General features: G+C 46.3%; 1 protein-coding gene and 1 long non-coding RNA gene across 2 annotated transcripts in view; both read left to right on the top strand.

Moving 5' to 3' along the window:
- The first annotated feature begins 24 nt into the window (after window positions 1-24).
- Window positions 25-15,022, top strand: part of LOC115558970 (LIM and SH3 domain protein 1) — a 29,565-nt gene continuing 14,567 nt past the window's right edge. Inside the window, exons 1-3 of the mRNA XM_030377542.1 lie at window positions 25-296; window positions 9,554-9,648; window positions 14,925-15,009. Coding sequence (XP_030233402.1) covers window positions 228-296; window positions 9,554-9,648; window positions 14,925-15,009 — 249 coding nt within the window. The 5' untranslated portion in view covers window positions 25-227. The remainder of the gene's footprint in view (window positions 297-9,553; window positions 9,649-14,924; window positions 15,010-15,022) is intronic.
- LOC115558977 (uncharacterized) lies at window positions 9,673-13,260 on the top strand. Its single transcript, XR_003979394.1, has 2 exons — window positions 9,673-12,165; window positions 12,279-13,260. It is a non-coding gene; the product is annotated as an uncharacterized LOC115558977 (long non-coding RNA).

Genomic DNA, 15,022 nt, shown 5'->3' with positions numbered 1-15,022 from the left:
GGGAGCGCGTCGCCACACAGAGCAGCCGAGTGAGTGACAGCCAGCTGTGCGGTTAGCACCACAACAACACCCTACCGGACCCGAGACTCCGAGAGCTACCCTGTCCGTCGGAGAGCCGTCGTATGCGTGTCCTATCGCCGGTTATTCCCGCTCGAGTTATATATCCACACCTTAATTAACGTCAACCCGTTTCTTAGCTAGCTAGCTAGAAGAGCATTCCCCCCAACATGAATCCGTTGTGTGGCAGATGTAACCGAGTCGTGTACCCCACGGAAAAAGTGAATTGTCTGGACAAGGTAAGACGAATACAGCATTATTGCCTTTTTGAAGTTGAGAGACACGCATCTGAAGTCACTCGTCTGTGTCTGTTTCATGGTCGGCTGCGTGAATTAATTTCACCAGGCACATGACAGGTATGTCGCTAGCTCCGCTGGCTAACGTAGGTTATAGCCTAGCCTAACGCTAGCCCAACAAGTGCCTTAGCTACGATAACCCCGGAGATGGTTGATTTTGTCTTTGGGTGTTCACTAAATATATCTAGTCATCGCTACGTGTCTGAAACGGGCGGTGGTGTGTTCTGCAGAGCGGACCAAATCCATTTCGGGCAAGTCTTGTGTGGGCCTGAAATGACTGGCAGCTCGGCAGTCTTCATGTTTCGCAACCTTTCCCTTTTCGTGAGTTGCGTGTATAAATAAACACTCAGTGGAAACGAGCTGTTTGTGTAACCCATGACACTACGGTTGGTTTAGTTTCCCTGAATTTAATATTTTGTAGCCGATGTCGCTGGGAGGACATTCGTTGATGTACAGCACCTACGTGATCCACATCCAGGTGCCCGAAATTAGATTCACAGGGAATGAGTTCAGTTAAGGTGGCAATCTCATCCATGGGATCTACATCAATAGTCTGGACGTCACCATCACTTGGTATGACGTGCCATCCAGCCGTGCTGTAATATATATGAGATTGCGACGTGGTTTTGTGTTATAACACACTTTACCAAACGCTATGCTGAGTCTGTTTTATTGTATTGTTGGAGTGACATTTAGGTGGAGTCCCTCATTTATTGCAGCTTGGTTATGAATTCTGATGTTATTAACAGAAGCGCTGTTCACACGGCAAGTTCATTATTTGTCTGAACGTTATCCGAATGGACAGTGGGGATCAATCGCTGTCAAGAGATTCTTATCTTGTCGAGTAAAAAATGGAGGCCGTTGTGGGGAAAGATGAGACCAACGGAAAGCACATTATCAAAAGAACTGATTCTATTCTCCATGTAATTCCTTGTGTTCAATGCATCACGACTCACGTTTTTGGAAGAAAACTGGAATGTATAGATTCGCATTCATGTGTGTGTTGCTACACGCTAGGATACAAGCAAGGTCTAAATGGCGTTTGCCTTCTAGTGTTTGAGCAAGAGGGTGATTGATAAGCACTTATCAAAAGTAGAAGCAGCGATTGCCCTGGAATCTGCCTGGAGCAGTGTGCATTCCAGCAGCCAGACACTCCCATAAAACGTGCTCTGTCATAGGCCTACTGGGCTGTTTTCTGCTCAGAAGCCCAGAATTGGAGTACATCTTTGCTGCCATTTCCCCATCAGGTCTCACTTCATAGCCCCAATCAAACCCTAACCCTTTTCACCACGTAGCCCCTACCAAAATAACCTAGTTATCTTCCCTTCTCACCTGCAATGGTAGGCTTACTATCTTATTTATCGGACGCAGCCACGGTCACAGTGTTCTTTGTTCTTTTCTGTGGATAGCTGATGGATCTGGTAGGGAACAGTTATCTGCAATTTGCTTGGCCACCATTGAATACCTCCACCTGACTGTTTGTTTGGTTCTGAAGGGGAGCTGCTGTGGTGAGGCCTCTCCATAGAGCCCTTTTTTGTCTGTCAATCTGCATTCCACTAGAGCAGGGCAGGGCAGGGCCCCTCAGAAGGAGGTGGTGGTGGTGGTGGAGGTGGTGGAGAAGCAGGCAGATGAGGACGTGTAAAGACAGGAAGTCAGCCTTATGCGTAGCGCTGCTTTTTGTTGCTCACCCTCTGTAAATAGACGGCTGCCTAATAATTGTGCCCTTGTTGAATTTAAAATGACAACAATAACAACTATTTCAGGCCCGGTGACATCTATGAGGCTGCAACAGAGGGTCCTTGTTGAAACGCAGCCTCTCAAATGGGAGAGCAATTATACTATTAGTGCAGAATGAAATGCACATCTTAACTAGGAGGCGGTAATTGAACAGCGCACTCACTGTGGCCAGCTTATTTTTTTGTAGTTTGTAGTGGAAGCTCTGTGAAATGTATAAAAGTTTATGCTTCAGCGCAAAGTCAAGATCGTCTTTGTTAGATAACGTCTGCTGCTTCTATCTCATCAAATCAATGTAGTCTGTGGATGAGTGTGAAATGGTCTTGGTTGTCGTTGCTCACTCCTCGTCAAACTGTCTTTTTTTTTTCTCCCTTCAGGCAAGGAGATCTTCCAAAACCCCCTACATTATTTGGCAGGCTGTATTAATATTTAATTGCAACACACAAACCCCTATAGATGGAGTTATCAGTATGTACACCAGAAAATAGACCATCGGCTCCATGAGAAAACGCAGTTTAAAATCTCTGGCCAACAATATGGCAGAAGCATAGAGATCAGTCTTATAAAAATCAATATATAAATCCGGAGAAGGGTGTCTCAGTATTCTTCTAGAGTCAAGTCTTTCGTAGGATCTCATAGGAGGTTTTGCAGCCCGATGCAATAGGAAGAACATTTTGTTTATGCTTGAGTTTAGAGTTATATAACAGACATAATCTACTCATGAACTCTGGACATTAAGCTATCTGTGTTTGTCATCGTTCATAGTGTATATGAGCACTCTATACGTGGTAGTTATTTAAATATGAACAGTGAATGGTTGAATAACATACAATGTGTCTACAATGAGTATTTTAAACCTTCATGAGGTTGTCAACCTAGCCAAGATGCAGTTGTCTAGTAGATATATTTCCATTGGAGATGATTTGACTCATGTTTAGTTCTTGATTGGCATCAGTCAGTTAATAACATAAACAGCATGGCAACATGAAATCTTATTTTGATGTATGAACACCATCCGAGTTTTAGGGTTGGAGTTTATTTCCTGTTTAGACAGCTGCCCTCTAATCCCATGAAACCAATGGAAAATGGTCAAAAGGTCGGCGGAACAATTTTCCAGTAAAGCAAGCTCCGTGTGTTTTCTGTTGGATCAAAAAAGAAGATCTTAGTTAAGCTATGCAAAAATACAAATGTAAATGCCTGACATAACTATGGCCATAGGCGTGCATGTGTGTGTGTGTGTGAGATGGTAGTTTTGTTCTTACACAAATAGCTGTTCTTAAATTCGATTCCTATTCTAATAGTGTCCTACTAATAAGCATCAACATCTAGATGGTGCTTTTTTTCCTTACGGATTTTTGATTTTGACCGAACTTAACGTGTATTCCTCTGGAGGCACAAAGCTGTTATCAATTTAGCCTGGTTATTCTTACTGATGCTGACTCACGCTCTCCAAATGCATATGATATATTTCAAGGAAACCTCCGGAATGTTCTGTCTCGCCGAACATGGTGACCGTACACATTCTCGCTGCTCGCAAACCTTTCCTGAATGACTCCCAACTTCCCATATGTTGACTTTGGCAAAGAGGAAATATGACTCCGTGCTCTGACCTGCTTGTGGCCACACCTTCATGTGGAACAGCAGAGGCACTTGTGTTTACAGATTACAAGCAGAAAACAAAGCGGTGGATCCATATGGACAGCAGCAGGCCGCAGCGACCAGTCGAGGAATCTGAAATGAGTGAATGAATATGTAGAGTCGGTTTATGCCAACGGACGTTGAATGGAGTGTTCAGGTTGTAAATTAAGCCCATGCTGTTCGCCTGCTGGCCAGCATACAAGCCCTCCCTTGGCCATAGTGGAAACTAGTGGCATCAGGTGGACCCAGAATTACCTAGCCTCATTTTTTACGAGATTCTGCTTTTGGAACGAGCCTGATGTAGGTCTCGCTCAGCCGAAACAGTGTTGGACAGGATTGTATGTCCATCCCCCGGCTCTCTCTGTCTCTGTCTCTGTCTGTCTCATGTCTCTGTTTCTCTTATTAATGGGAACTATACAGCATAGTTATAGAATAGCATAGCATCACTCAAGCCAATCCACAGGCAGACGTTATTTGGTTGAGGTTCATTTTTTAGCTTGAGTCTTTGGTCTTTTGGGCGTGACAATATGAGTGAGTCAAAGTGAAAGAATGCCTCATATTTTTAACAACCTAGCACAGAATAAAAACAAAACAAAATGATGGGTAATTTTGGTGACATGATGACATTAAATGAGTCAGTGGGTCATTTAGATCAAGTTTTGATTAAAAAGCATTCTCCAGACAATTACAATTCAATAAAGAAATTGGCCCTAGCTAGGAAGAAATGTGTTGGATAAGGTGTGCTAGCAGTAAGAAACAATGCTGTTTTTGAGTAAAGTTGTGATGCGTTTGTGTGGCTGGATGTTCATGACATCGAGCCATGCTATCCACAGTCAATCTCAGCTGATTAAGGATAACAAACAATGTTAAGTGGACCTGATTGTACTTCAATGGAGCTGCCTCTGTCTCAGATAACCCCACTATGTCACAGTTGATGACTCGTAAACTAGCCATTGTCTTGGATTTGAGATTCAGTCTATTGTGAGCTTCGTCTTTACAAAACGGAGAAGCAAAACAAATGCATAAAGCCTGCGATAAGTTTTGGAAAAAAATATTATCTGCTGTTGAAAATAGAAGTCTGGGACATTAGTGGGACATTGCTGTGTCATTACTGGTGTCTCCTCAGTGCAAACAGCCCTCATGCTCTTTGCGTTTTTGTTTCCCGAAGATAATTAGCGTGGCATCCCTGCAATAAACAGGAAGGCATAATGTGTGATTTCCCACACAAGTGGCGCAGCAACCAGGAAAACCAAAAGTATCCCATGTTGTTCACTGGGATACGACCAGTGTGTGTGGCAAGTTTTGCCAACCACTGAACAGTGTGGGAGTACATCCCCCACCCACACACACACACCGAGACACACATTAGCCCCTTTTAGACTACGATTTATTGTACGATGAGTTGGCATAGCCCGGCAGGAAAATGTTGGCAGTTGCTTTCACAGGGTTATAAAACATTTAACATGAATGGTCTGTTTATTCCAAGGTTCCCAGACATGTCTGTGTTCCCAGGATTCCCTATCATCCCGTTCTCATCTGCCCCACTGTGTAATTTTCCAAGATAACCAATTATAACTTTTGCCAGCCTTTACCTTTTGTGTGCTGCGAAGCCAAGGCTTTGCATTCGATATATATCCGGCGCTGATGGCATGGCTATATTTGGTAGGGGAGCTAGGGTAAAAGGTAGATGGACAGTAAAACAAACCCCCTTCCTATGGAGATGAAGCGAGCTAACTATCACTGATGAGTTGGTTTAGGGCCTGCTGTCTGACTCCAGTCTACCTGCTGTAGTTGTGATGCTTGATGACGTGACCTTCTAGCGTCATGGAGTTTTGTGTGTGTGTGTGTGTTTTTTGTGAAATATTACACAACACAGTCAAATACCAAGACAAGTACCTGGATTGCATGTGTTCTAACAATATGTTTGCTTTAACTATAAATGCATCCACATGTAGCTTTATGTTTTCTACTGAGGTAGGAGAGGGGAACCTCTAAGCCTGGCTGCATGCGTCAAAAACTAATTTAGAGAGGCCCATTCTTCTTATAGCGTAGGGGGACGGTATAGTAGATGACAGGCGCAGGCGGCACTGGGTTTCATCTCCAATGTCAACAGCTTACCAGTAGGTATACTCAAATATGATGCCAAACCCCAACCATCTCCTTCAAGATATGACTGCACTGACATGACTAGATAAGATAGTAGCTAGACGTGGATCCCTCTGAAGCTGATGTAGGACTTAAGTTAAGCATGAAATCCATCTTTCAGAATACACCTTTTGATTATAATGATCTTAAAGCTGCTGTAGGTAAGATAGGAGGGTTGTATTGAGAGAGAGAGAGAGAGAGAGAGAGAGAGAGAGAGAGAGAGAGATCAGAAAAGAGTGAGAGACTTTGAAACGTAATGACCTGAAAATGTCTGCTCTCTCTCTGCTCCCCCCCCCCCCTGCACCGCCATGGAGAAGTGTTGCGTTGTCATTACATCAATGGCACCTGTGGTTGACAGACAAGATGAGTGCCCCACAACCAATCAGAGAAGAGATGGCCTTATTGGTCAGAAATGAGCCAGGAACAGTCTAAAATTGGTTCACAAAGAGGAAGGTGCGGTCAACTTGAAACAGAACCGTCACACAACATTTCACCCACTAATGGATGATGGATGGCTATGCCATTGCAAACAAATTACACACTAATAGCTCTTAATTCCTGACCACCAAACACCCATGTATTTTGCTCTGACACTATCTATAGTCCACCACATTAGTGTTTAAAACCTAATTATGCCAGGATATTTCGCAGGGGACATCAGACTACTTCTGTTGATCGTGTGTAATCGCTGGTTTTCTGTCGCTGCCTACTTACAGAGAAATCAAAATGAAACAATCTCTCTTCAGAAGACCTAGCTAATCCCTGCTTACACAGTTAATGCTGTAAAGGTGGCTGCTGCTTTCCTTTGCTTGTCAGGGGAAGAGAAATGGGAGTATTTCGTATCCTGTCTTAATGCACTCAGGAATGCTCGCATAGAAAGTACTCCAAACGAGGGTCTAGTCCAAACATGCAGCCCATTGGTTAGCACCAGTCGGTGGCTTTCATTGGTATGGGAGTTCACGTTCCACCCTGGACACTCATTAACCATCCCGGCAGTTCATTTAGGTTTTCTTTGAGGAGGTTCTGGGGCTGGCTGAGACTGAGTGAGGCATGCAGGGCTGAGTGAAACCCTCCCTTTCTTACACTCACCACGTGCAGCCTACACTGAGACACATAGCCTACATACAACACACAGACGCTCACACCCTTAGCCTGGAGCTGTGCTGATGCAGGGCGACAGATCTGGTTTTTACCAGGCTCCGGTTTTCCAGCTCGGTGCCAGATCCAGCCTCAGCATTGAGGAGGCTGATCCGGAGCTGGGTCAGGATGCATGACCGATTTGATGCCTTTCCCCCCCCCCCCTTGCTTTCCTCTTGGGATCTTTCCCACCCTGCTTTGCTGTATCGCTATCTTAATCCCATTTCCTTCTCTCTCGGTTCCCCCTCTGTGCTTCCCTTGGCGTGTGGGACTCTTGGGCTCGCTTCACCTGAGACGGCCATTGAGTCCTGGGGAATGTTGTGAGTCCTTGGTGGAATGTGGTTTAGCAGGTTACCCCAGGTTAGCGATCTGCTGGCTGAACATCGTTGGCTATATGACGTCCGATCTCTAGAAGGAACCCAAGCTCAATATTTACCCTAGGAAACGAGGACAATTGGGATCAAAGTCTGTGCAAGGCTCAACTCTCTCTCCATGTATGTGCCCATTGGGCTCACCTCAGCTCTGTTTGTTGTGTTATCCTGACCACACCACTGCTCCAGATTAGCGGGCCGCTCAGGTGAATTGGCGTTAGTGTTCAAGCACCAAGAGGAATTCAAACTTAAGTGGCTTTTACTGTATTAGGGCCTTCAAGGTGGTGGGTGGACGAAGAGATGCATAGTTGGGATAGAGATTAGAAATGCATAAACGCACACACAGATAACAGTGTGTGAGAGAGAGAGAGGGAAGGAGAGGGGTGATGCGGCCGTCAGTGGTTCTTCTCAGTGGTCACCGATCGGGTTACAGCGAGGATGTGGCGGGCATCCTAGGTCGCAGTTCAGAGTGCCGTCCAGATCCGCAGTTGCCAGCGTCTTTCTTCCTGTGTCAGCCAACCACTGCAGTGCTGTTCAGCCACAACACACACGATTGCACATCCGCTCACAAACTACGCACGCTCCTTATCATGTTGTGGTCGCGACTCATCAACACTTGTCTCGGGCATCTAGAGAGGGGGAACAGTCCGGGCTGTTATCTTCTCAGTGTTTATAATGCGTCGCTGACGATGACTTTGAGGGTGGTATGGTGTCTTGATTCCTGTATCTACAGGCCCCATTTTAAATATCAGCCCGTGTCGTATCGCTGCAGGAGGGATATGATGGATAACCGACGTTGCCCCTGTGTTTCAACAGAGCTGAAATTGCCCAGTACGGGCTGGCACTCCCCATCCCGATAGGTCGAGGAGTCGCCATGCTGCTGTGATGATTCTCAAGCATTTCCTCTGCCTCTGAAAGGCCAGTTTGGTTTTACGATCAGTGTTTGGTGTTAGGCAGTTTGTGTAGAGAGGCTGAGGGGAGGAATGGCATTGCAGGGGATGGCAGAACGCCCCTAGGCCATGTTAATGAGGACTTTCTTTCCCTGTCTTCCTCCCTCATTCTCTGCACTCCTCCCTCCATTCCCTTGGTGATAGCAGGAGCTTCGCCAGATTATTGCCTCACTCCCTTTCCCTCTGCTGTCCAGTGCTGTCTTACTCTCTCTCTCTCTCTCTCTCTCTCTCTCTCTCTCTCTCTCTCTCTCTCTCTCTCTCTCTCTCTCTCTCTCTCTCTCTCTCTCTCTCTCTCTCTCTCTCTCTCTCTCTCTCTCTCTCTCTCTCTCTCTCTCTCTCTCTCTCTCTCTCTCTCTCTCTCTCTCTCTCTCTCTCTCTCCCCCAACCACCATTCCTTCCCCTCTCTGATTCTCCCGCCCATCCCGATGCTCCCTCACATCCTCGCTCTTCCCTCCGTCCGCCTCATGCTCCTTAGTTTTCCAGGGCCAGCCCTCCCTTCGGGCCCTCTGATCCTCAGCCCAGTGCTTGCGTTGCTAACTGTGGCGTTGGGCCCGCACATGTGCAAAACCTGACCTTGGAAACCGATGTGGAAAGCCACATGCATGATGTGCATCTGCATGCTCACATCCGTGCAAAAAGCCTAATAATAGAAGTGTGAAAAACTGAGGTGACGGCATTCACTATGTACTTTGAGAGACTACCATGGCCTCAGCCCACTGTGCAAGTTGATGGTTCTAACCGGAAGTAGAACAAACGGCCTCACATAAAAAACAAAAACGTATTGTTCCCTGTGTACATAGTATTTGACTATGTACACAGGGAATAAAAAACAAACCACACATGACGTTATCACGTGTTAGCGAACTGCGGGACTGCCAGCTTTGTGAGCCAGTAGAGAATTAATAACCAACCTATTGGAAATGCCCATCTAAACAATTGAGATGCAAATTCCGTGGGGGGCTGATTGGATGTTGAGGCAGGGGGGCGTGAGTCAGTGGCCATCACAGCGAGCGCTCGAGGATCTGGTCGTGGTGGGCCTGTCTCTGCCTCGTGTCCCAGGGCAGGAGGAACTGACCGTAGTCCCTCTCTGGGCCTCCTGTGTTTAACAGCCAATCCTCTCTGTGTCTCGGTGTGCTGCAGTGCCTTCTCTGCAAACCCCTAGATAAAGGCATCCCAACCTCACCATGTTGTTCTTCCTCTTCCTGTGTCTTTTCTCTCTGGACAGTACTGGCATAAAGGATGCTTCAGCTGCGAAACCTGCAAAATGACTCTAAACATGAAGAATTACAAAGGTTTCGACAAAAGGCCATACTGCAACGCGTAAGTTGTCCCCTTTTTGTGTGTGTGTGTGTGTGTGTGTGTGTGTGTGTGTGTGTGTGTGTGTGTGTGTGTGTGTGTGTGTGTGTGTGTGTGTGTGTGTGTGTGTGTGTGTGTGTGTGTGTGTGTGTGTGTGTGTGTGTTGGTGTAATTACGTTATTATGCAATGCTGGCATCATGTGCACGGGGCTGCAGCCCACATGTGAAACACGTTGACTCAATCTGTCATTTCTTTCAGCGGCGCGTCCTCGAAAAACCGACTCTCCACAGATTCCCTCCGCGGTGTCTGTCCGTGTTTGTGTTTGACTCTGTGTACGTGTACCACCCCACCCTACAGGAAGGAACTGGTGCTGGTGTGTGTGGTGTTGTGGAGACAGTACCCCACCCTCCCCCTCCCCCCCCCCCCCCCCCCCCCTTAGGGAAGAGGCGGAGGGTCAACAAAAGAAATTCCTTGGATTCCTCGCCACTGACACTGTGGCACGAGCCCTCGTGCACACTCTCTCAGTCTCTCACTCCCTCGCTCTGATGACCGGAGAGGAATCCGTGGAATCCGACTTCATAGTAAAGCTGAGGGCTCGTAGTAAAGCTAGCGATGGTTTCTCTGTCTGTGTGTGTGCGCATGTGCACGCTAGTTTTACAAGGAAACGACAAAGGGAGTCGATTGACATGTTATGTTCTGCTCCATGGTGTCAAATCGTGGCCTGCTGGCATTGTTGACAGCTTATGTTGAACCCTGTCGGTAAAAGGGTTTGTGTTTGGGGTTTTTAACAACATTTCCCTACTAGTGAAAATATCAACAAGGGATACAGCCGTGGCTTGTATCCCGATTTTAAGAACCAAAGCCGTCACTGAGGCCTATTTTTCCAGAGAGGCTTATAGAAATGTTTCGCAAATACAGAGATTTCAAAGAATAACATCTGCACCATACTCGTGCTTTGCGCTCGAGTGATCAAACGTGAAGTTCCTAACGCTGTCACGATGTAAAGCCCCCATATGCTCATTTATATGAGAGGTCTGCGAGTGAAATCAGTTTTAAAAGACTGCGCCGTCCAGTCTTTTGACGAAATAAACAACCACATACTGCGACCCTCCTCCGTTCTCAAGAAGCGATTTTCCTTCGGCGTATCTGCGCCTAGTCCTGCACATCTAGGTCAGTGCTTTAGCCTGTGGCAGGTGTTCTCCAACCTCCATCACTTCCATATAGAATTACCCTCTCCACCTTGTCTGCCATTTCCCAATCCTGTCAAAGACCAGCTAGATGGCCACTTACTAGCCCCCGCCGGCACCCCAGCCCACCATGTTTACTGGACTCTCTTCCGTTTGTTTGAAACAAGCTCTGTTGGTGTAAACACCCATTAGAAGAAGATTCATCCCCCAAAGGAGAAGCCACTCTCACTCTGTTATTAGCTTCTGCACTGGCCAGAGTTATCATTGGGTCTCAGGATCTGCCCTGGTTAAACGCTGCGGACTGTTTGTGTTTTCATACATTATGTCCACCCGCCCCCCCCTGTCATGAGACACGCCCTGATTAGACGGCAGAGTCACGGAGGAGCGCTTGGAGATTTTGGGAGGGCGGATGTAGATTGGAAAAATTCTTCTCCTTTCCTCAGGAGACGAGGAGAGCCGGCAGCACTGCGAGGTCTTATTTTAGCGCCTTGTTTCGATGCAAAGACGCTGTTCCTTAAAAAGAAACCGCAGGACTTCAAAGAAGTCGGCAGCGTTAAAAGATGTCAACACCTTGACTTGATGTAACGTTACTGCTTCATCATGCTCCTGTATGGCCTCTTATAACGCAGATTATCTTGCGTAAACTCTCTGCCAACGGCTGAATAATGGAGAGAGTGATAAAGGGAGAGAGATGGAGAGCCTCCACCCTTTACCGCTATTCATATTAGACCTGGCCAGGTTTCCTGCTATTACCGGAACTGGAACTGGAGAGAGAGAAGCAATATGTATCTATATCTCTTCTAGAGGCTGTAATGGGTTTTGATGGTGTTTCAGAGTGCATACAGGTGTATAAATTGTGCAATATGGATACCCTAATTTTGATGACACACTTTCTGAGAATGTGGTTCCATTCAGCTTTGCTTTGATGGGCCTTAGTCTTGCTAAGCGACGAGACAAATCAACAGAGTGCAACATGTTTTGTGCTGTCCAATAAGAAATAATGTAGTAAATTACAACACATTAAACAGTAAACATTGAGGCGTCTTTAACCAAACCTATTGAAACCTTTTGGTGTTGGCTAAAAATGTAGCAGTGACGTAATGGAAGACGTTGCAACACAGCGTTGCTATGGATAACCGCTTCAGTCAAGATATTTTCGACTTCAGCTAAAGCTTTAACCTCCTTCAAATGCCACTTTAAGGATCTTTACCCTGTTAGGATCCGATCCTATTCCACTGAAAAAATAGAGAATGTGATGCAATGTTTGTTGAAGACGCAGAGTCCAAGAGAAGGCACAGCGGGAAAGGGACAGAGTGCACATTAGACGGCTCATCTTTCAAGATGAATGAATAAGTAAACGATTTTTGCTTATTTTTTTTACTGCTGGGTTATTAAGCAATACACATGGTGTTCTAACATTGGTGTTCCAACGTCTGTCAAATGATCCATTGGAACTTTACTTCCAGAAGACAAGAGGGTGGGACTAGCCTGAAACGCCACCTGCTCCGGCATTGACTCAAGACCTTCCCCCCTCCACAGTAGGCCGTGTGTGTGTGTGTGTGTGTGTGTGTGTGTGTGTGTGTGTGTGTGTGTGTGTGTGTGTGTGTGTGTGTGTGTGTGTGTGTGTGTGTGTGTGTGTGTGTGTGTGTGTGTAAAAACGCATGTGCCTCCAACGTGACCAGCATCATGATGTAAAGCCTATTTTAGATCGAAGATTCGCGGCGAGACTGCTTGCAACAGATCGCACGGTAACGTTCTGCCTTTCAGGTCGTCAGCTGCAGAAGTAAAGCTAGCTGATCACGTTAGGCCAGGGGTGGTAAATTAATCAGCATTTTCTATATCTATTCACCTGGAGAGTGACTGATAACCCTTTGCTTCTCGGCATCATGTAAAGCGAATATCAACGCAGTGATCTTTCCTACGGTACCGTTATCATTCCCCCCCTTTGAACGTTCTCTGCGATGTTCTGAAGCCGTTATGTCTCGTCGTGAATCTTTGATCTGAACTGGGCGTTAATCATGCATCTCTACAGTACGTAATGACGGCCCTGAGTTGTTTTTTTGGAATGCCACTGACCAATGTGTGATACTAACTAACATGTAGTCTGATTTGAGGAGTCACAAGCATGCACACACACACACACACACACACACACACACACACACACACACACACACACACACACACACACACACACACACACACACACACACACACACACACACACACACACACAGGGCTCATGCATTAATCATATTTATTACACTGCCTTGTTGAGAACTCGATCCTGCTGGGTCAACTCCGGCGTGCACCACTCTGTATTTTTCTTAATATCCGACCGCAACTATGAATAACAGATCATTGCCATGGACACAATTTCCAAACGTAGAATCTTTCCGACAATTTTTACTAGAGGATTTTAAATCAATAAAATAATTCATTGTTATACATTCTGTCCGATTATTGATTTCATTACGGAGTAGCTGTGCAATAAAAAGGATAATGAACATTAGTTATTAGCAGGTCACACAATCACAAATGAACCCCTACAGGGTCATAGTGCTACATTATCCCTTGCATATAATATATTGTATGTAATATAATACTATATGTGTATACATAACAAGGCTGTATACAAGTTTTTATACAGTTCTTGGTCAGCCCCAAGTGATGTTCTCCTACGAAAGCCAGGCTGCGTTGAGCCACACCACCACAATCCAGTCACACCCAACTCTATAAATAAATCCCCTCAGATGGTATACAAACATCCATTACCCAACAATGTCGGGCTAGCCTCTCTGAGGAAAATCCATGGTGCTGTTGCAAACAGCAGCAGCAGCTGACGTTTTGAATTTGATTTGAGCTGATATGAAAGTAGCCTTTTGTTCTGCGAGTATTGGCGGACGTGCTAAACATTGTTAAGAAACATGCGGGATCTGATAAGAGTTTGAAGGGGGTTTGAAATTTTGAGCTTTGAATTTAATTTGGCTGCAATTAGGGTATAGTGTCTTGCATTAGACCACAAAGTTTGTGATCTTTATTATTCACAGTGGTCGACGTGCTTGTTAACAATCTACGATCATAAAATGATAATCTAAGGAACTTGATCCATTTTCCTTGTTGTCGACTTGTTTCATGGTCCAGGAAACAACTAAGGCATGTTCTTTGTCATCTTGGAAACGATAAATGTCCTACTTCCATAGTTGAACGAGTTCACAGAGGAGGCCCCTAGTTTGGACTTCTACAACTGCTAAGTTTATGTGAGCTAAGTTTGAGAAGCCCATTGGTTTTTGACTAGACTCTGGCCATGTGTTTTTTTTTTAACTGCCCCTGATACCGTGGTGAACCTGTCTCTGCGGGAGGATGAATGTAGAACTTGATCTTCGTCCAGAGCAGCGTCTACTGTGTAAACAGTCTCTCGGCTCAGCGTCAATAAATAGTTCCATAAAGCAGTCAGTCAGCGACCCACCAGAACCAGAGAGAACAAGCTTATTGGCCGTGTCCAGTCGCACACTGATGTCTGACTGCACCTTGATGAGATTAATGGGAGTGCGGTACTCACCGAGAATCCCCTGAAATCGGTTCAGAGGGCCTCGTTTTCACGCTCTGCTGAAAGGCGCGGCTGATGACATCACCGGCACGCCACCACACACACACACACACACACACACACACACGCTCCGAGCTCTTTCACTGTGTGCAGATTTGTTGTCCAGAGTTATTTTAGCGTGTCTCTGCTGGCCGTGCCTCTCCGACCTGGAAGCAGTGGTTCCCACACGTCCCGGCCTGCCCGCACCTCTTCTCCCTCACACAGGGCACCGTGTGTTGCGTCACAAGGCCTTTTATTCTACAGGGGGGACCCTGGAGCTCACCGGAAGAGACCCCCTCCAATAACAAACCGGCTCCCTGCGTCTCCCACACACTGTGCACTGTTTGGAGGCCTGTCTGTTTTTGCTGTCTTTGTTCACAAACCGGTGTGGGGCAATGCATCGTGCAGGCTTGGCGGGGAATGCGGGTGGGTGGGTGAGGTGTGCGTGCGTGCGTGCGTGCGTGCACGTGAGTGTGTGTGCTTTGTGTGACCGTGCTCGCTGTGTTGTGGTTGTGTTCCTCAGACACTACCCCAAGACAAACTTCACCGCCGTGGCAGACACTCCTGAGAACCGCCGCCTGAAAGAGCAGACCAAGATGCAGAGTCAGGTGAGCATCCATC

This window comes from Gadus morhua, chromosome 2, assembly GCF_902167405.1.
Source record: "Gadus morhua chromosome 2, gadMor3.0, whole genome shotgun sequence".
Lineage (NCBI taxonomy): Eukaryota > Metazoa > Chordata > Actinopteri > Gadiformes > Gadidae > Gadus > Gadus morhua.
This window is presented reverse-complemented; position numbering and strand designations above follow the sequence as displayed.